The 22,905-nt window shown below is 41.7% G+C and overlaps 1 protein-coding gene across 2 annotated transcripts; it reads right to left on the bottom strand.

Annotated features, from left to right (window-relative positions):
- Window positions 1-3,879: 3,879 nt before the first annotated feature.
- LOC306988539 (uncharacterized protein) lies at window positions 3,880-22,445 on the bottom strand. Of its 2 annotated transcripts, XM_079593592.1 has the most exons (5): window positions 22,354-22,445; window positions 5,603-5,991; window positions 5,387-5,478; window positions 4,700-4,780; window positions 3,880-4,608 (listed from the first exon to the last, which is right to left on the bottom strand). In XM_079593592.1, the coding sequence occupies exons 2-5, from the start codon at window positions 5,715-5,717 to the stop codon at window positions 4,486-4,488; spliced, it is 411 nt and encodes a 136-aa protein (XP_079449718.1). In that variant the 5' UTR covers window positions 5,718-5,991; window positions 22,354-22,445; the 3' UTR covers window positions 3,880-4,485. The 2 variants fall into 2 exon arrangements, with proteins under 2 accessions (XP_079449718.1, XP_079449719.1); XM_079593593.1 differs by lacking the exon at window positions 5,387-5,478.
- Between the last annotated feature and the right edge of the window lie 460 nt (window positions 22,446-22,905).

Genomic DNA, 22,905 nt, shown 5'->3' with positions numbered 1-22,905 from the left:
ATGGCCGAGTGGTAGAACTTACGTAACGGTCATTTGGATGACACGGGTTCGAATCCCGTACAAACAAAGATTATTGTACATTTTATATTAGCCTATTAATGCATGTCATAGCCTATTATTAATGCAGACAATCAAACAAACAAAAAAATTTTTTATACAAGATAGCCTTTTTTTTTTTGGTTCCTATAAAGAGTTTGTAAAAACATGGTTTTAAGCAAGGTGCGATTTGCCAGGGGAACGGGGATTTCCTTCTGGTCTTAACATCCCTGCTTCTGCTGAATTATTTTAATCCCCCCTCCCTCCACAGTAATCAATGCTATAAATTACTTCACCAATAGACCATTTAAAATATATAATGTAAAGATAGGGCTGTCAATCGATTAAAAAATTTAACCATGATTAATCGCATGCTTGCCATGAGTTAACTCGCGATTAATCGCACATTTTTTATTTGTTCTAAATGTACCTTAAATTAATACTTTTCAAGTTTGTAATACTCTAATCATTATGGGCATGGATAAATATGGATGCTTTATGCAAATGTATGTTTATTATTGAAACCATAGTCAACATAGAGCATGAAGACGAGACATGTTTCAAAGGTCATAGATGTTACTAAAACAAACATGTTTAGATTTTTGCATGACAGGCCAGCTCTTCTGAAAATGCTAAATGTAGATTTATTATTTATTATTACATTAGTTTGTCTCTCTCTGTGCCCATTTTGATGAAGCTAAATTCTCAATAAAACTGTTTTCATTGGTATATTTTACTGTTTCTGTTGTCAAACAACGGAATGAATATGAAATAGTGACTGAAACGCGACCCATTAAACATAACCAGCTCTCCCTTCCAAGATGTTAATCTGCACAACAATACTGATAATCGAGCCGTCGTCTGATGAAATCAAATACACATAAGATAAAGACAATATCTGTGCTGTGATTTCTGCTATAAGTGCATGTAAAATTAGAGAAGCAACATAATATCTGTGTTTAACTGAATTAAAGCGCTGCTCCTCTCTACCGCGCGAGACGCAGAGCGAGAGCGAGAGCGAGAGCGAGAGCGAGAGAGAGAGAGAGGTGCGTGCGTGCTGGGAGAGCACCGGCGATTCTCAGAAACTAAAGGTTTGTGCGCTTTATTGAAGAGAAAAAAAATCGCTAAATGTGTCTGCAATGTCGCTAACAAGGTGTATCTCCATTTCTCCAACTAGGGGTTGGGCCACGGGTCAAATTGAAAATCCGCGCTGCGTTAAAGCAACACCAGGTTACTTTTAACTTTTAAGCTCTCGGGGTCCCCCTAGAGTTGGGAAACAGTATTGTCCTCTACTACTGTCGTAAACCCTGTCATACATGCACGTGCATTTGTTGACAACCATGATAGCCCTGAACACTGTAGGAGTTCACATGCAGGTGTTCTGCTTGCGTCGCGTGTGAAATGTCTTCATCCAGGTACAGTGGCATATAGTTCAGCATGTCATATGAATATAATTTCATGGGTTTTATTTTTTTTCAAACGACAAATGATCGCGATGCTCACGTTTACAAGTCATCGTCATTATAGTAGCCTAGTCTATTGGTTACCGTTTTACTGAATCTATATGATACTTCAATGCAATGTGTGGAGTGGTAGATAATAACCATATATCGTCAATATTATAATATCAAGAAGCTACTATAGATGAATCTGCAAATTTTACAAATCGATTTGCATTATAGCTTGAGGCAAGACAAATAAACAAATATCACAGACATGTTAGGTATCCTAAAATATGATTTTGTACATCTTATATATTTACTTGCAAGAATGTAGCCCATACCAAACGTGTTCACGCCCTTTAGACATAGGCTTTCATTTGATATTTGAAAGTCTGCATCGGTCGAGCATAGGGTTGCCACCTTTGATTTGTGAAAAACCGGGACACTGAGATTATTAGTACTTTTTGGGGTCTGAGTAGGTTGTAAATAGTATTTTCTTTGACACTGGTGGCTCATCCGATTTTGTTGTGTTATCCTCCTCGTCCGTCTCTCCCCCCATTTCACACAATAGATGTAAATAGACAGTTTTTAAAAAGCTAGCTAGCAACTAAACTCACACTGTATCATCTTAGTTGTGTTGATGCGCGCGCGCGACCGACCGACAGCACAGGCAGTTGCTAGGCGATAAGTTGAGCTTGCAATCAAATAAAAGTAAACGCCGGCATTGGCCAATCCACTGTTTTACCCGTTTTTACCATGGTTTTTACCCGTTTACGGACACAGGATTGGATGTACTGTACACAACTATGAAGAAAACACAGTAACAGTAACGTTAGACGGAAATGGTTTCATTTGAAACCAGGAAATTCTACTTTAGAAGTACATTTTCACAAAAAAACGGGACAATTCGTGTCCCGGGAAATAATATAAATTTTCCGGGACTGTCGCTCAAAAAAGAGAACAATCCCTGGAGAACCGGGACGGGTGGCATCGGGCACCCCTCCTCCTCCTTCAGCTCACGCCAGTGTTGATCCTCGTTCTGCCTTTAATGCGATCACTTTCTCGTTTCCTCTTTTTGCTTTCCTCCGACAAAACCTTTGCTTTCTTGCTTTTCTGTGCTGCTTCGTCCACGACTATAACATTTGGCAAACAAACGCAAGTTTGGCTCGCACGTGCGATTTTAAGGAAGTGGTGGTGGAAGTGACGTATATGCCGTAAAGCAGTCGAATTTTGTAGTTCTCTTTGTTCGCCGGTTACTACCCGAAACCCGAAGTTTAAAAGTACGATTAAAAACGCTACAGACCCCGCCAGGCTATGGCAGACGTGTCATTCAACCTATTGTAAGTCGATGTACCATCACAAGAGACTTGGAAATATATTATTAAGGTTGAAAAGTAACCTAGTGCTGCTTTAATCGCGCGTAAAAAAAAAATAGTGCCGTTAATATGATGTTGCGTTAATGCCTAATTAAAGCGTTAACTTTGACAGCCCTAAAAGATATGCAACAGGCACGTTTAAACGACAAACGATAAAATCAGAACCAGTTTCAGTTACGTTCATGGTTCCCTTAATGCATGCACGGCTTTCAAAATGTCACAAAGCGTTTTGAGATTATTTTGAATGAAATATTGAAGTTTATAATTAAGTATTTTGGCAAACCACGCCGAGTGGCGCTATCCATTGTTCTAAAGTCGGGTTTTATTCTGGCATGTTGAATTAGTGTTCGGCAGACGCGGCGGCGTGTTCATTTGGATTTATTTTTCTCATAACAGACAGCTAAAATAACCTGGGCCCTTTAGGCTACTCCGTAGTTTTTTAGTCATACAGATAAGAGTAGAGTAGCCTACATCGGTCAAAACTGTAAAATTTTATTCAAAAGTTTATCTGTCGTCTCTGTCTCCGGGAACTGCGCGTCACAACAATGAACCGAAAGCCACTTTCCTCCGCTCAGTCACGATAAGAAATCGGCTATGTCTAAAGCCTTTAAATGGCTTTTAAAGATAAATCTCTCGATGTGTCCAAATGTAGGCCCTTAAATTAAGTTGCTTATAAACATATTAATGGCAAAGGTGTAATTACACTCTATTTAGCACGAACATGTCTATCATATTACAAAGTTCTCAATGCTTCGGTTTGCATGTAGGGACCCTCATTATGTTACCGTGTTAGTGTGAGGCTATTTTGAGCCTTGTTAGTGGTATTAACTAGCGATTTCTTTTTATGGTCCCACTTTATATTAAGTGGCTTTGAGTACTATACTTACATTGAAATTAATATTAATATAAGACAAACTCATAATAATGAATCACACAGACAGCCCTCTCATCTACTGAGGCTGCAACCACCCTACAAGTGGAAAAAAAACACAGCAGAAAACTATCAAAATGCAATAGAAAGTCAAACGGTCAAATTATTATTGGACAAATTCATAATGAATACATATTCACAAAATAAATTAGGCATAAATCTGGCACTTCGTGACATTACCAAAATATTCCACCAATCAGCATCCATGTGCAATTTGAAAAATAAATCATCAAAAAGGAAACCAAAAAACACCCAACGAAATGTGGTTTGACAGTGAGTGCAAAAATATCCGAATAACAGTACGAAATCTTTCAAATCAGAAACACAGAGATCCTGACAATGAAGAACTCCGCCATCAATATCACAAAGCCCTTAGACTATACAAACAAACTCTAAGAGTAAAAAAGGAAGAACATGTCACGGGGTGACTTTTCCTGGGGTGGAACCATAGTGGCAGAGATCAAACACCACCACTTCCGGTTTCGCTTCCCAGCGCTAAAATCAGGGTTAATCGGCGGCAGGTGCGCCAATGAACAGCGCGATCCCCGGATTGGATGAAGGGGAAGCAGGAGGAGTATAAGGAGGGCTTCCAGAAATCAGTTGTTACGGGAAGTTGGGACGGCAAGTTGTGGCGGCAAGTTGTTTCGGCGGGTTGTTGCGGCGGTCGCGCACTGCCGCGGCCGTGGGTTCCGGGTCGGGTTCAGTCCAAGCGTGGTGGTAACCGCTTCCAGCCGTCGCGGCGAGAGGATCTGGGCATCTGGGCAAAACACGAAGGGCAACGCCTGGTGAATATTGTGGACTGAGCGATCAAGGATCCGAAGAACTGCGAAGAGAAAGGAAGAGACGGGGTTGAGTATAATACAGACCGCGTTTTGCATTGTGATTCAAGTGTGTGTTCGCTGGTGAGAAGTGACCTGCAGGACAGCTTCCCGGAAGTGCTGATCGACGAATCCCTTTGGGAGAGAGAGCACAGCGGCCAGGACGCGAGCGGAGCACTGCAAGAGGGAACAAGACGAGCACACGGGTTGATCGATGCGTGAGTACCCTGAGAAACGTATGCAGTAGAAAATTCATCGGAAGTGTATCATCTGTGAGCTTTGTGAAGTTGGATTTAGGAACACGAGTGGCCCCACTGCGGAGAGTGAGCGTGGGCGAGCCAGCGACAGTGAACAGGAAAGACGCCGGGGTGGTGCGGCAGCGACGTTCTCCCTTGCTGGTCCTTCGCTATAACAGCGCTTCAGCAATTCCCCCCCCCGTCGAGATAAACGACGTGGAAAAAGTGGTCTCTGGACCTTAAAGTGCACCTGGACTGTGGGTGGAGTGCCGTGGGTGAGTCAGTGTCTTGACTGTGAGAGTGTACACTTGGAATTTGCCGTGTGGTGCTGTGTTGTGTGCGTGTCGTCACAAAGACCACTTTCCAGACCGACCCCCTCTCTGGGGAGGATAAGGATCCCGAAGCTGGCGGAGCGGCTGGCCCATATATTTAAGCCGTGTTCAAGCCCCGAGCCATCGCTATCACAGAGCCCGAGCCGAGGAGAGAAACGGATGTACCGTGCCTACGAAGTCTGTGAGTGATATCCAGTGAGCAAAGTTATACTTACCTGTATACCAAACGAAAGTCCCAGTGTTGACCCCGATCCAGCGGATGCCCTGGAGTTGTTTACTGTTATACCACCGGACCACTGACCCTTCCCTAAAGGAAGCCGCCGAACCACGCCCGAGACAAGAGGTCACCCCTGACCCCAGTACTTCTTTGTTATATCTCTGTGCCCAGGAGAAGGAGCGCGCCGTAGCGTGAAGGTCCAGGAGGTACTTACCTTTATACCGCCGGACCACTGACCCATCCCTCAAGGGAGCCGCCGAACCACGCCTGAGGCAAGGAGTGCGACCTAGGAAAGAGAAGGAGAGACGAGTCAGCAAATAGAAGGACATTGAAGCCAGACATTGAGTCAACGAACGAGACGACTTATCTGAGGTTCTCCCTTGACGGAGACAGCGGGCTGCGAGGCGGCGTCCTCACCCTCCAGTCCCCCTGGATTTTAGCCCCTTCACCTCCCCCTCCCCTATTTTAAGTAAATTAATAAAGAGCTGTATTTTAAACTTCCATTCCAGTGTCCTCGTTCTGTCTGGACGTCTGGGGTATCTCTGGGAACCTCCCCGAGGTGGAGATCAAGGGAGGGGCGGTACTCACGTGGTCCGCTCCGACCTGTGACAAACACACAGATAAATTATTTCAAACAATGGAAGAGTCAATAAATACCAGTAACTTCTGGAACAATTGGAACACACTCTATAGACCACAACAGGAAGAATTGGCCATTCAAAACGGGAACATATGGAGGACACACTTTGGAAATCTGTACAAAACAACTGAAACAAATCCTGCTCGAAATGAATTAAAAACCAAATTAGAAATCCTGAAAGAAAAAATTAAAGACAATCCTCCAACACACCCACGAATACACATATCTGGGACTAAAACTGAGTTCAACAGGGAACTTTAATCTGGCTGTGAATGAACTGAAAGCAAAAGCAATGAGAGTCTTCTACATGATTAAAAATACTATTCGACATGAAATTCCAATTCAAACCTGGCTAAAAATCCTAAAAGCAATAATTGAACCAATTGCTCTGTATGGCAGTGAGATCTGGGGACCTCTAAAAACCCAAGATTTCTCAAAATGGGAAAAAGAGGAAATCGAAACTCTGCATACCCAAATTTGTAAAAGCATCCTAAAAGTAAACAGAGCGACACCAAACAACTCGTGCAGAGCTGAATTAGGACAATACCCCCTATTGATCAACATCCAAAAAAGAGCTGTGAAGTTCTACCAGCACCTGAAGCGCAGTGACCCGAGCTCATACCAGGCTGAGGCCCTGCGGTGTCAGGAGCAGAACCGGCACCGGAGCGCTCTCTCACAGCTGATGCTGAAGCTACAGCCAGACCAGCACAGCACGATCTGGCCCAACCAAATTATAAAATTACAAAAACTAAATTACATTACCTATTGGAAAGATGCTACTAAATCACAAGAGAAGATGAAACTCTATTTAAACTTGAAAAGAGATTATAAACCAGCAGAATACCTGAGCTGTGTGAAAGAGCATAAAGTGAGAAAGACCCTAACCCGATACAGGCTGAGTGACCACGGTCTGGCTGTGGAGAGAGGACGGCACAGGCAGAGATGGCAGCCGCGAGAGCACAGACTGTGTTCACTGTGCTCTCAGAGTGAGGTGGAGACAGAAGAACACTTCCTCATACACTGTGATCACTATCACAGCATTAGATCGGACTATTTCACTAGATTTCAACAACTAGAACCAAATTATGACATTACCAAATTCAGATAAATTAAATCATATTTTGGGAGAAAACTCTAGCTCAATCACAACAGCAGCAAAGTATGTAACAGCCTGCCACAAACTACGAGAGTCAGCCAGTGGACAAAACTAAACTCTGAATGTTGGTACAAATGTACAAAAGTGTTTTTATTTGTATGTATATATATATGAATGTATTCATACATTTGTTTACGGATTCATTTTATTGATCTGTTCATTGCCAATGTAATGGCCAATGCTTTGGCAATACTGTACAAGTCATGCCAATAAAGCTCATTTGAATTTGAATTTGAGTGAGAGAGAGGAGAGATAGAGGTACAGGAAGACCAAGTGGAGAGAGGAGAGATAGAGCAGGGATGTTCAACTTCGGTCCTGGAGGGCCACTGTCCTACAGAGTTTAGCTTCAACCCTGACAAAAACTCTTTTCTAGTAGTCCTGAAAACATTGATTAGCTTGTTCAGGTGTGTTTAATTAGGGTTGGAGCTAAACTCTGCAGGACAGAAGTTGCCCATCCCTGAGATAGAGGGACAGGAAGACAGAGAAGAGAGTGAGAGAGGAGAGATAGAGGTACAGGAAGACCAAGTGGAGAGAGGAGAGATAGAGGTACAGGAAGACCAAGTGGAGAGAGGAGAGATAGAGGTACAGGAAGACAGAGAAGAGAGTGAAGAGAGGAGAGATGGAGGGACAGGAAGACAGAGAAGAGAGTGAGAGAGAGGAGAGATAGAGGTACAGGAAGACCAAGTGGAGAGAGGAAAGATAGAGGTACAGGAAGACCAAGTGGAGAGAGGAGAGATAGAGGTACAGGAAGACCAAGTGGAGAGAGGAGAGATAGAGGTACAGGAAGACCAAGTGGAGAGAGGAGAGGTAGAGGTACAGGAAGACCAAGTGGAGAGAGGAGAGATAGAGGTACAGGAAGACCAAGTGGAGAGAGGAGAGATAGAGGTACGGGAAGACCAAGTGGAGAGAGGAGAGATAGAGGTACGGGAAGACCAAGTGGAGAGAGGAGAGATAGAGGTACGGGAAGACCAAGTGGAGAGAGGAGAGATAGAGGTACAGGTAGACCAAGTGGAGAGAGGAGAGATAGAGGCACAGGAAGACAGAGAAGAGAGTGAAGAGAGGAGAGATAGAGGTAAAGGAAGACAGAGAAGAGAGTGAAGAGAGGAGAGATAGAGGTACAGGAAGACAGAGAAGATAGTGAGAGAGAGGAGAGATGGAGGGACAGGAAGACCAAGTGGAGAGATGAGAGATGGAGGGACAGGAAGACAGAGAAGAGAGTGAGAGAGAGGAGAGATAGAGGTACAGGAAGACCAAGTGGAGAGATGAGAGATGGAGGGACAGGAAGACAGAGAAGAGAGTGAGAGAGAGGAGAGATATAGGTACAGGAAGACCAAGTGGAGAGATGAGAGATGGAGGGACAGGAAGACAGAGAAGAGAGTGAGAGAGAGGAGAGATAGAGGTACAGGAAAACCAAGTGGAGAGAGGAGAGATGGAGGGACAGGAAGACCAAGTGGAGAGATGAGAGATGGAGGGACAGGAAGACAGAGAAGAGAGTGAGAGAGAGGAGAGATAGAGGTACAGGAAGACCAAGTGGAGAGAGGAGAGATAGAGGTACAGGAAGACAGAGAGAAGAGAGGAGAGATGGAGGAACAGGAAGACCAAGTGGAGAGATGAGAGATGGAGGGACAGGAAGACAGAGAAGAGAGTGAAGAGAGGAGAGATGGAGGGACAGGAAGACCAAGTGGAGAGACGAGAGATGGAGGGACAGGAAGACCAAGTGGAGAGATTAGAGATGGAGGGACAGGAAGACAGAGAATAGAGTGAGAGAGAGGAGAGATAGAGGTACAGGAAGACCAAGTGGAGAGAGGAGAGATAGAGGTACAGGAAGACCAAGTGGAGAGAGGAGAGATGGAGGGACAGGAAGACCAAGTGGAGAGATGAGAGATGGAGGGACAGGAAGACAGAGAAGAGAGTGAGAAAGAGGAGAGATAGAGGTACAGGAAGACCAAGTGGAGAGAGGAGAGATAGAGGTACAGGAAGACCAAGTGGAGAGAGGAGAGATGGAGGGACAGGAAGACAGAGAAGAGAGTGAGAGAGAGGAGAGATAGAGGTACAGGAAGACCCAAGTGGAGAGAGGAGAGATAGAGGTACAGGAAGACCAAGTAGAGAGACAAGAGATAGAGGTACAGGAAGACCAAGTGGAGAGAGGAGAGATGGAGGTACAGGAAGACCAAGTGGAGAGACAAGAGATAGAGGTACAGGAAGACCAAGTGGAGAGAGGAGAGATAGAGGTACGGGAAGACCAAGTGGAGAGAGGAGAGGTAGAGGGACAGGAAGAGAGTGAAGAGAGGAGAGATAGAGGTACAGGAAGAGAGTGAAGAGAGGAGAGATAGAGGGACAGGAAGAGAGTGAAGAGAGGAGAGATAGAGGTACAGGAAGACAGAGAAGAGAGTGAAGAGAGGAGAGATAGAGGGACAGGAAGACAGAGAAGAGAGTGAAGAGAGGAGAGATAGAGATACAGGGAGACCAAGTGGAGAGACGAGAGATGGAGCGACAGGAAGACAGAGAAGAGATTGAGAGAGAGGAGAGATAGAGGTACAGGAAGACCAAGTGGAGAGAGGAGAGATAGAGGTACAGGAAGACCAAGTGGAGAGACGAGAGATGGAGGGACAGGAAGACCAAGTGGAGAGATGAGAGATGGAGGGACAGGAAGACAGAGAAGAGAGTGAGAGAGAGGAGAGATAGAGGTACAGGAAGACCAAGTGGAGAGAGGAGAGATAGAGGTACAGGAAGACCAAGTGGAGAGACGAGAGATGGAGGGACAGGAAGACCAAGTGGAGAGATGAGAGATGGAGGGACAGGAAGACAGAGAAGAGAGTGAGAGAAAGGAGAGATAGAGGTACAGGAAGACCAAGTGGAGAGAGGAGAGATAGAGGTACAGGAAGACAGAGAAGAGAGGAGAGATGGAGGGACAGGAAGACCAAGTGGAGAGATGAGAGATGGAGGGACAGGAAGACAGAGAAGAGAGTGAGAGAAAGGAGAGATAGAGGTACAGGAAGACCAAGTGGAGAGAGGAGAGATAGAGGTACAGGAAGACAGAGAAGAGAGGAGAGATGGAGGGACAGGAAGACCAAGTGGAGAGATGAGAGATGGAGGGACAGGAAGACAGAGAAGAGAGTGAGAGAAAGGAGAGATAGAGGTACAGGAAGACCAAGTGGAGAGAGGAGAGATAGAGGTACAGGAAGACAGAGAAGAGATGAGAGATGGAGGGACAGGAAGACAGAGAAGAGAGTGAAGAGAGGAGAGATGGAGGGACAGGAAGACCAAGTGGAGAGACGAGAGATGGAGGGACAGGAAGACCAAGTGGAGAGATGAGAAATGGAGGGACAGGAAGACAGAGAAGAGAGTGAGAGAGAGGAGAGATAGAGGGACAGTAAGAGAGTGAAGAGAGGAGAGATAGAGGTACAGGAAGACAGAGAAGAGAGTGAAGAGAGGAGAGATAGAGGGACAGGAAGACAGAGAAGAGAGTGAAGAGAGGAGAGATAGAGATACAGGGAGACCAAGTGGAGAGACGAGAGATGGAGCGACAGGAAGACAGAGAAGAGAGTGAGAGAGAGGAGAGATAGAGGTACAGGAAGACCAAGTGGAGAGAGGAGAGATAGAGGTACAGGAAGACCAAGTGGAGAGAGGAGAGATGGAGGGACAGGAAGACCAAGTGGAGAGATGGAGGGACAGGAAGACAGAGAAGAGAGTGAGAGAGAGGAGAGATAGAGGTACAGGAAGACCAAGTGGAGAGAGGAGAGATAGAGGGACAGGAAGACAGAGAAGAGAGTGAGAGAGAGGAGAGATAGAGGTACAGGAAGACCAAGTGGAGAGACGAGAGATAGAGGTACAGGAAGACCAAGTGGAGAGAGGAGAGATAGAGGTACAGGAAGACAGAGAAGAGAGTGAGAGAGAGGAGATATAGAGGGACAGGAAGACAGAGAAGAGAGTGAGAGAGAGGAGAGATAGAGGTACAGGAAGACAGAGAAGAGAGTGAGAGAGAGGAGAGATAGAGGGACAGGAAGACAGAGAAGAGAGTGAGAGAGAGGAGAGATAGAGGTACAGGAAGACCAAGTGGAGAGAGGAGAGATAGAGGTACAGGAAGACCAAGTGGAGAGAGGAGAGATAGAGGTACAGGAAGACAGAGAAGAGAGCGAGAGAGAGGAGAGATAGAGGTACAGGAAGACCAAGTGGAGAGACGAGAGATGGAGCGACGGGAAGACTTCGAAGAGCTGGGACTGATGGAGGCAGAAAAGCAGAGAGAACAGGCAGAGGAAATGGGGGGAAAAGAGTTTGAGGCGAAGAATAAAGTAGTAGCAGCAAACAGGTAAGTGTCAATACAGGATAGAAGAGGCAGAGCATCAAGGGCAATCTTGACTATGTAGAATATGAGATACAGAATGGTAAAGAATGTGTCCATGTACAAAAAGAAGTAGCACACCACACCACACTAGACTCAGAAGTCAAGATGGTATTTCACAAGTTGCTCTTTTTCTACTTTTTCTTATAACGTGGAGTTATTTGTATAGCAGCAGTTTGGCATCCGGTGTGCCATAATGCAATGTGGCAATGCCCAATGGTGAAGTCATCAGAGAAAGTGTCAACAGATTGTCCTGCATTGCGGTGTATTAGCAAGTATTTGCCTGGTTTGCAAGGCAGACACCACACACCTCTATTGCAATTTACACGTTTTTTGTTTCTCTAAAACAGCTAAAAGGAAAAGTAAAAGAAGCCAAAACAATGATGATGGTAGGAAAAATGCTATGAAGTATTTTTAATTCAAAATTAATTAAATAATAAGTCCTAAACTCTTAATCAATCCTAATCTTATTGCTTTTTGGCCCACAATATAATATCTTCTTATTGCTAGTTTAGTACGTTACAGGCCTGATAACAAATATAAAACTATTAATGTAATATTAGTTGAAAATGTCTTTTACTTGCCTAATTGACTCGTTTTACATTGGTGTTTTTGGGGCTTCGGAATAATCCAGGTAAATGATGATGTGCATTTACTTCTGGTCTTATATTTCAAAGAGAAATGCATACAATACCCTTTCTGTGGGTTTATACGCAGGGGTGCACATAACTGGTACGCAGGTACGCATGCGCGACAAAAATCAGGAATGCGTAATGCCACTTGTGTTACTACGCGCCTTTGCGTACTGTCGCCAAAATGCAACCTAGGCAGTGTTAATTAAATTTTTTCACAGATGAAAACGAGACGATAACTAAATAAAAACCTTAAATTACCGTCTTAAATTTAAATGACGACCACTATGACGAATAAAAACTAGACGGAAATGTAAGGGAGGGACGATTGGGGAAGTGATCCAGTCAGAACTGATTTGCGTTTGTGGAAGATGCGCACATTTGAATTGTAACGTGCTGATCTACCGAGTCGGCATGCGCTTCATGCATGTCTCAAATCGTTAAAAAATGTAAACGTCTGGGAGAAAGAGAAGAGCAGACATATGGATAGATCTGAATAAGAGTGACGACGCGAAAGACAGCTTTATTCGGTATGTTTTTCAGTGCGAACACACACACGACCCGAAGCGTGCAGCCCCGCACATAGACGCTGCGCGCAAGGACTGAATCGAGCTCTCTTTCGCGTCTCAATGGACAAATACACACAACATTATGTCTAAATGTCCGTTTGGAGAGTATTCACGTAAACACAGTCGGTTATGTCTTTACAGAACGTGCCTCAGTGCAATTGGATCTGCACACTCTTAAAGTGACAGTGCGTAATAAACCTAATGCCTTCTGTACACTTAATATTGATCAAACAACAAAATAAAAAGAGAAAATTCACTGCTCTTTAATATCTTTAATAAGGATTAATTATATTTAATTTATACAAATACATATATCTGAACAATCAAATAACACTTCAAATAAAAAAAATTCTATCATTTTAGGTCGTTCTTTTCACGCTGATGTAAATTTAAGTGTTCGTTTATTTTTATTTTATAAGTTTGGTTTTAGTTAGTTATTTTATGCTATAAAAATGGAAATGTGACGTCATGATTGACAGCTGTGGCCACGCTACATATGGGGTGAGTACCAAACACCATCTCCTGGTCCTCACCTGAGTAACTCACTGAAAAAGTTATGTGCACCCCTGTTTATACGGTTACATTGCAATGGTTTGTACTTTTTGTTATTTTTTCTTTACAGCTTGCCAGTATCACAGCACATTGGACATTTTCCCAGTGCAATATGTGTCCGAGACACGTGAAGATGAGGTGAGCAGCTCTATGGAGAACGTTCTGTACGACTGTAGGTGCATAAATTGATACTATACTACACCATGAGAATACTGCTGAAATTGTTGCCTTTTGTCAGAAAGTCTAAATAAAAAGTAGTTAATATGTTAAATAATTTGCTGTTAAAACTTTGTTTTGGTAATTATATGGCGATTGATTTTTAGAAACTGGGAGGAAAAATTTAATTATGAAATAAAAGTATGACTTTGGTTTGTCTTTTACCCTCTTCCCAATGGCTGTAAAGAAGTCCTGGTCCATTGGCTCCCGTGTCCGTTATGGTAACATCAGCTTTCTTGTTTAACTGACTTATGAGTTGTCCTTAAAGGGACAGTTAACCTAATTAAGAAGCCTGTCTGATTTACCATGAATTAGGAGTTATTTAAGTGTATGTAATAAGCGCCTGGACCAGTGTTACATTTCTTTTTGGGAAGTCAGGCGGGCTGCTTAATATGGATGAACTAAGACCTCTCCACATGTGGCATCTGTTTTTGCCTACAGAGAGATTAAGCTACACAACTACAACATACATGTACAGTTTAAAATGTCATTACAAAGTGACAATAATATAATTTGGATATAAATATACATTCTCTTCTGCTTTCTCCACCCCATTCTGTCAGGGAAATATGTAGAAGCCTAACAGGGTTTATAAACCATGTCAGAGGCTATCCTTATATTTAACCTATTTCAGAAATGAAATGCATAATTTCTGTACGTTTTATTTTGCCATTTCTTTCAGCCAAAAGGCCTGGCCCCCATCTTGGGAACCGCAGGAGAACATCGGAATGACTGTGTCATAAAGGAAGGTCTGGTAAAAATACTGTTGTCACATTGATGGTGCAAAGAAACAAATGTTGTGTCCATTAAACTGGGCCATGTGGACAACAATAAAGTTGTATTGCACAGAATTGATTTCATATATGTTGTAAATTAAATAGTATTTGTTTATAAATCTGTTTAATTTATTTGTTAATTAGGGCTTGGTGTTGGGAAGAACCTCATCACATCCAATATTTCCATCATCCAAAAGGCCAATCGTTGTATTGTGCAGTTTGGCTTTTCACAACCTTGCACCCAGAAAAACTAGTTTGCATTGTCTGGCACTTCCTATGAGCACTTCACAATAAAAGTTCTGTTGTCGGTTTTGTTGTTGTTTCTCCCTCTCTGAAAACATGGAATTGACATTGTTACTGGAGTACTTGAGGGTGTATGAATATCTTTCATTTTGTCCTATGAAAGTTCCTTTTTCACCTCATTCTGGCCCAATATATTCAAGCTAGTTAATAAAGCACAAGCACACTTGCAAAGTATTTAGCAAAGAGAATACTCTTCAGCACAATAGTAACCCCAAAAACTTTTAAATACCAAAATAATAGAACATTACACACAAATAGATCTATCCTACCCACTAAACATTGGATGTCGGATAGACGTGCAGATCATGTCTATATTGGGTCCGTCGGTCCATGACCAATTCTGGACATCTAATCAACGTCCAAACTACCGTATTTTTCCGGACTATAAGTCGCGCTGGAGTATAAGTCGCATCAGTCAAAAAAATGCATCATGAAGAGGAAAAAAACATATATAAGTCGCACTGGACTATAAGTCGCATTTATTTAGAAATTTATTTCACAAAATCCAAGACCAAGAACAGACATTTAATCTGGAAAGGCAAGTTATTCAGCTCCACAACAGCACACAGAACAACAGCTGAATAGGTGTCTGGCATATTAACGTAACAGGGTTTCCCTCAGCACTTTGGAACCAAGGCGGCCGCCTAAGCAACACACGCCTGCCGCCTTAACTACGGCGTCAACAAATAGTATATGAGTGATATCCGCCGCGATTCTCTGCCCGAGCCAATATTTCCCGCCGCTATACTCGGACCGGACCCGTGATCTAGAGACGTGCGGCACGGGACTAGATCTGATGGCCGAACGCGGGCGGTAATGCACTCACTCTGTGTGCGGCTGCGGGAGAATAAAACGATTAAATATAAATATTTATGAATAAAACATATAAAAACTAATAAATTGTTATTCATCTGTTGCAGAAAAGCAACAAGAACTAAAACAAAATAGAAACGATTAACAGGCCAGAGTTTCTACATGTTTGCAGCGTTGAGCGATGTAGCCAATCACAGACATATGTGTTGATTTCTGGAACGCAATGGCCAATCAGAAGCATTTAAGATAGAATCCCCTCACGGCTCAAAACAGACTTTTTGTTCAGTGCTGAATTCTGCATGCTGGCAAATCCTCGGATTATAAAAGATATTATGAAAGATTCATTATGCAGTCAGCTTCATTGATAATAACAGAGATGTATGAGATCGCGATGAACTGATGTCAGCTTTTTTAAGAATTATTAAGAGAGCGCGCATTTGCGCACATTCATGGCAAACCATGCACGCAGCCTGCTTGCTTTTATGTTAAATTAACAGTGGATTGTGAATGTTAATGCTTAACATAATTTAACAGGATCATTTATGCTGATGTGTATGGCGACACGTAGGCTAACACAAAGTTATGTGTATGGCGACACGTAGGCTAACACAAAGTTAAGTTACACAAAGTTATCCGCGGATTGTTTAAAGTCCCACTCCGATCATATTTTGAGCTATTTTTAAACATTCCCAGTGGTCTTTAAATTATGATTATGCCATTTTTAGCCAAAATCTCAAAACCTGTGCCGTTTTCAGGGACTTCGCTTCAGCAGAGCGGCAGTAGCTCATTATCAATTCGCCTCTGCGTTGTGGGCGGAGCCGTCGGCACGGAGAAGCATTACAGTATTATATATACGCGTTAATTATTATTATCCGAAGTTAATCAAAGTTATCACCGATCATTATTTCACTCCGAGACGTCGCGGTAAAAAACAGCTCGACTTCGCCTCAATATTTCATCCCTCCCACAGTGATCAATCAGGACATATTTAGTATCAGTGGATTGCTCGGAATTTCGGGATTATTATGATGCTAATGTCACCGCTCTATCTGGAAAACTGACTGACTCTCTCACGAGTGATGGGCTTGACACACGAGGGGACAAACGACTGCGACAGGCGAAACTCGTCGCCACCCGGCGTGTGTAAGTCTACTTGAACGAGCGCGGAATTTCACATGCACGAATGTCGCCTGTTGCTTGGCTGGAGGAGGCTGGCTGCCCTCTATCATTATGTAATGATGTAATTACTGACGGGATCAGTCAGTGTTCTCCAAACTTTAGTTTTGACGATTGATAGACGGTGAAAAGTGACTTATTTGTTACAGTATGTGTTCCAATTTGAGTATGAGCTTGTGGCCCCGCCCAGTGGAGTTACTACGTCACAACTCCAGTCTATTTTAAACGGCATTTTAGCGTCTGCTACTGATTCACAGCCATTTGAATGTAGAAATACTCAGAAATACAACTTTGAGCTTATTTTTTCTCAAGATATGTCCTCTAACATCAGAAAATGCCACAAGAACATGTTAACACCTAGAAAAACATGATTTTCATCGGAGTGGGTCTTTAAGGTCTGTGGGCGATGCAAGGCGCTGCTGCCGCGAGGCTAGAAAGCTCCTGGCTGTTCTAGAAAGGAGACTGATCCAATGCAGCAAAGATATTTAACGGCTAAAGTCCGTAGTATAGCCTATTGGCTCTGTTGTCACCAGAATTCCGATCGGCGCACAGGGATAAAAAAATATATATATTTTCACAGAGTAAAGTCTTCTCTACGAAATGCAATGCAAGAGATCGCACGGGCACCTCAACGTCCTGATTATATGTCTGCTATATTTGCTTCTTATTTATTAATTCCAGGCAATTGGTTGATGAAACAGTGATTAAAATTAAGATACAATTTATACAAAACCAAATTTAATTTGAAGAAAGGCTTTTTACAAAACAAATCTTAATAAAGTGGTCAAAATAATCTCTGACCCATCTTATGATCCTACTCATGCTGTTCACTTTTCATATACCGGTGTAGGATCTGAGGGCGAACCAAACACAAATGAATCTTCCAGGTGATTAATTCAAACATAATTCACACAGAACTCAACACTCCAAACCCCAAATCACCAATCCAGAGCCATAAAACCCCGGCTCCAGCCAGTCTACCATAGCCAACGAAACCCCCCCAGTAAGGAATTTATGGCCATAAGAGATGAACCCAACAACGAAGAACGTCGTCAAGTTAGATAGTTTGGGAAAGACTGATTGGTTCAGAGACGGCACGGCATGAGAATGGCATATTTAATATATTTTATATAAACTGTAGCCTATTTATGATTAGGACTCATAATGAAGATTTACAGTTTTACTTCATCTGCCGTTAGATATGCGTCAGTTTCACTAAACGGCCCAACGCGCTCGCTGGCGCGGACATTTAAGATGTGGATATTTGCTTCAAGTGATAGGCTTGGTGAGTGATATTATATTTTAATTATATTTCTGTATTTGTATAATTTTATTTTGATTTTCAGTCTAAAAGTGACCAAAAAGACATTTAACTCCAGCTCACCATCGGTGTCGCCAAACTGCTCCGTCTCCAAAACGTTCGTACGCATGGGTCAGAGTTTGCGTGCAGGTGCGCACATTTTCCCGTCAAGTTTGTTTTTATAAATCACAACTTATGCGTCGGAAGTGGCGTATGCCTGTTTCAGGACCTGTTTTGTGCGTACGCAAACGGTTATAAATGAGGCCCCAAGTCACTTAATTAGCCACTGAGTGGCCTGCGTTAACAGACAAGATAAATGCTTTGAATGGAGATACTCATAGTGAATTTTTAGATGACCGAGCGGATAAGCATATACTACGATACAAACTTTTATACCACTTAATCTTATTAATCTTAGTACGATACTTACCTGAAGTAAGGTGACGGTATACCGATAAGATACTACCTCGATACACTTGATATTATGTTGTTGACTTGAGCGTAGAATACATTTTCAGCTGCGCAGCATATACCTGACATTACTCTCGAGTTGCTCTTGTAGGAATTAAGTTTTATACACGGCCGGGAGATCGCTGGCCATGACAACCAAGTGAGTCCCTTGGATAGAAAATGAACATTTAAATCATACAGATGAGTAAAACATGACACTTGTCTCTTGACTGTGATTTGTTCTGGTGGTTGGTTTGAATAAAATAATCTTATCCTTAGACTGCCTTCTCTGTAAATGCATGTCAATTACATAAATATTTCTATGACACATGATATCAGTGGATTAAAGTAGTCACCCGGAAAATGTGTGTTACAACGATTGTACCATATTCCTGTTATTGTAGAACTTGATTTTAAGTATTAAAAGATATGAATTAAAATAGTGTAAAACAGTTGTTAGAGATTCAGTACTTGTAAATGTATAATTTACTGTCTTTGTATAATATACTCCTACTACGTACAGGTACCTAGGCTACATAGCCATTTACTGCATATGCATAAATATAATGACCAACTGTTCTCTTAGCTCAGCTTCTTCCCTTTATAGATATGGTGGTCATATATCAACATGAAAAAATAGAAATAGCCGGACATTTCTGTAAATGCCGAAGCGATGATGAATTAAGAGAAGGCATAACGGGTTGAATTAGGTACTGCTCTTTTAAGTGGAACGCACTTTCTGGTGAGTGGGCAGACGGTATGAGAGCGAGCTGTGAATAAAGCATAAGTGTAAGCCGGTTAATATATATATATATATAGATTTTTTTTTTACTCTAATGCTGGTTTATTTCTATTCAGTAATGCAGTTGTTCATGAAGTTTTTGCGACCATGTGTGCGTTGGATCAACGATGCTGAAAATACATTACCACTGTACCAACGACTTCAACCAACCGGAACTGGACAAATACTCTGATTCATTCTGACCTGTAATGCTCCTGAATCATAATCATACACTTGTTCGCTCATTGGCCAGAGGAGAACTGGCCCCCGACTGAGCCTGGGTTCTCCCAAGGTTTTTTTCTCCATTCTATCAACTGATGGAGTTTTGGTTCCTTGCCGCTGTTGCCTTGCCTTCTGGCTTGCTTAGTTGGGGACATTTAATATTCAACAATATTATAGATCTGCCTTAGGTGGACGATGATTGTTTTGTTTGGTTGATTGGTTTTTTGTATTATTTTCATGTTATCACTGTGAAGCTGCTTTGATACAATCTGTATTGTAAAAAGCGCTATATAAATAAAGGTGACTTGACTTGACTATATATATAAAAAAATGGTCAGTTCATATTAAGGCCACATCCACACGAAGCCAGAGCTTTCCCTATCCGATGTTTTTTTTTTCCCTCGTTCTAAAAAATTATTCCGTAAACAGCGTCGTATCAAGAAATATCTGCGTACACACGAAACCACCGAAACCGACTCAAAACGATGTAGTATACATCCCAGACCGTATGTGGCGCTGTAATTCTGCCATAGAGATACAATAAAAACGGAGAAGAAGATTTTGAACATGCGCATAAACCTTGTGCGCTGTATACAATAATATTAGGCACAGTAGCTTCTTCTTTTCTTTTTTACCAAGAACGTTATTAAATAATATGAACAACCATAAATGGCCTGGTACAAAATAGGGATGAATCACGATATTCGATTAGTTAGCGGACTCATAAAGCTTGCCACAAAGAACCAGCAAAAGTAATGAATGTGTCAAATATAGCAAGGAGACATTTTAATTGTTTAGAAGTAGACATTTCAAGCATTCTATAGATATATTTCTGAGTTTCGGTTAATTTATGAGACGAGTTCCACGAGCAGTCCAAGTTGCTCTGGCGCGTCCAATGTCCTGATTATATTGTCAGCTATATTTGCTTCTTATTTATTAAATCCAGGCAATTGGTTGATGAAACATTTATTAAAATTAAGATACAATTTCTACAAAACGAAATTCACTTTAAAGAAAGGCTTTATACAAAACAAAACTTAATGTGGTCAAAATTAGTATGTCTCCCGATATATTGTGCATCTTATGATTACTCATGCTGTTCACTTTCATAAATTAACATAGATGAAATTTAAAAATAACATTATTTAAACATAAATATGAAACTAAATACATTTTCTTTAATGGCTACAACAGGATTACTGAGAAATTTTATGTCAGAGTGGAATTTGAGCGAACACTGTTTTGCCGGTGAGCATGTGGGGCAGGGGTTCGTTTTTTGAATAGCCTAATAATTATATAATTCCCAGCGATCAAATATTATTTTTGCTTAAAAAAGCCCATCCCTACCAAATATGTCTTAATCAGACAACAGACCAGCACCATAGCATAAGAAAAATATAAATAAATAAAATAAACATAATTTTAAGTAAATAATAAATAATGGAATAAAAGAGGCTCAGTAGCTTCTGAAGCATTATATTATATTATTATACAAGCATTGGCTGTACACACGCAAAACGCAAGCGTGTCGTTATCAGATTTATCCACTCTGGGACCCGGTTTCAAAAAATAGCGGTTTCAGTCTCTCAAAACGCCGGATCCGTCTTGACGAAACGCCATTACGACACAAAATTTGTACGTATACAGCTAAACGCGTCTCCGTGTGGACAGGGCCTAAGTTACATACAACTTAGCCACAGGCAGATGCACAAAATATTTGTAAAGGCAGCACAGAACATGGATATAAGACCTTTTAAACTTGAAAATCATTTCGCATGTTAAAACATTCTTTGCAGCACATTCAAAGTTTTAAGTGCACAATTCAAGTTACATTACCCTTCTAAAAAGCCATAAAAACTAGCATGCCTGCTAATGCATTAAATAGAACATGTTCAGTAAAAAAAATATTTAAAAAATGTGTTCACAGTGCATTAACTAACAGATACAACTTTTGGCATTAAAAAAATGTAAGTTTTGTTTTAAATTGTTAGTTCATGTTTACAATGAAACCTTAGTGTTATTAAAATATTTGGACAGAATTATATGTGTGTGTGTGTGTGTGTGTGTGCAATCACTCCAACATCAGCAGGCAGATCAGTAACATCACAGCATTCACTCCTGATGACAAAAATCCCGCTAGGACCGCTTTCTTCAAATACATTCTGAGCACAAGCAAAATCTACATCCTACAAAAAGAACAAAATACATTCTTATACACCATCCAGATTTTCTTACTCCATACTTTTTTCACTCAATAAAAAAAAAATATTCAGCCAACTTATACCATGTACTCCTTGATGAGCTTTTCAGGATCCTCATTTAGGTAGACAGACAAGGCTTTGAGGATACACTCCCTCTTTACATCAATTAAGTCATGTGCAACCAATATTCTCCTGTGTTTGCGTATTATAAATTATTTACAAATTTAATTGAATCACAGTTTATGGTTTCACAATATCACTATGCTATATTATAATTTTTAAATGCAGTAAAAGACAGAACAACTTAATGCAAAAACTGTAAAAGGTATAAGGTGGTTAATTTGACAGACACAAAATAGGCCTACATTTAAAATGGGGTTATACATTGTAATTTTAAAATCATTGCAAGACAAACAACATAATAAAACAACAACAAAAACAAAACAGTAGTTCCATTGCACTTATAAAATAATATAATTCAGTCAAGAAATCAGCAGTCAAGACAAAACATTTAAATAAATTATTGAATTAAATAATTCACATGCTTTATTTTACTTAGAAATTATCAGGTCAAATGAACTCAATTGAGTTATTTGATTGAAACATGTTCTTTCAAAATGATAACATGGAGTTAAACCACAGAGTAACCGTTTCAAGTTAGTTTAACATGATGCAATCGTGTTTGCAAGAGAAACTTGATACAATGATGTTAAATGAAAAGGAAATGGAAGCTTTAGCGTAAGTTCTGCCAGGAAGACTCAATCAGCGTGCCACGTAATACTTCACTTCTAACCAATCATGTGCTAACACTCACAGTATAAAAGATTGATACTTACATTCGTCTGAGTTCGCAGATGCTGACGCTGCCAATTACCTCCATCCTCCCCAACCACCACCAGGATGGTCCCTTCCGGTCGGCTGTGCCCCTGCCTTCGTCTTCAGGCAGGATATGCAGATTCCGCTATCCTCGCATTGCTCTCTAAGGACGGGGCCTATGCCAAAGAACTTTATAAATTCATGCTTGCTAGGCTGTTAATAAATATACGATGTTATATCAATTTATCTCCCGAGTCTTTCTGGTAGAACTGTTCATATAAAGTGAACAGCATTTAAAAAAAATTTTTTTGAGTGTGAGCTCGTCTATCCGGCCGCAGATGTCTCTGAGGTAGGAGGCTGCGCGTCCGGCGCCGACGGGATCTGTGCCAGCTGGTGGAGCTCCAGGTAGTCTTTCTTGTTCCACCTGGCCTTGAGGTGGCGTTGATCGTCCCAGTACTTTATGTTTGGGAAGTACTTGTATGGGCCGTGGCAGTGGGCCGGGTCTTAACCCATCGCGGTCACCATTTCCACCGCGCGTCACCTCACGGGCGAACTCTGAGACGGACCTGCAG

Source organism: Phoxinus phoxinus (assembly GCF_949152265.1).
Source record: "Phoxinus phoxinus genome assembly, chromosome: 20".
Lineage (NCBI taxonomy): Eukaryota > Metazoa > Chordata > Actinopteri > Cypriniformes > Leuciscidae > Phoxinus > Phoxinus phoxinus.
This window is presented reverse-complemented; position numbering and strand designations above follow the sequence as displayed.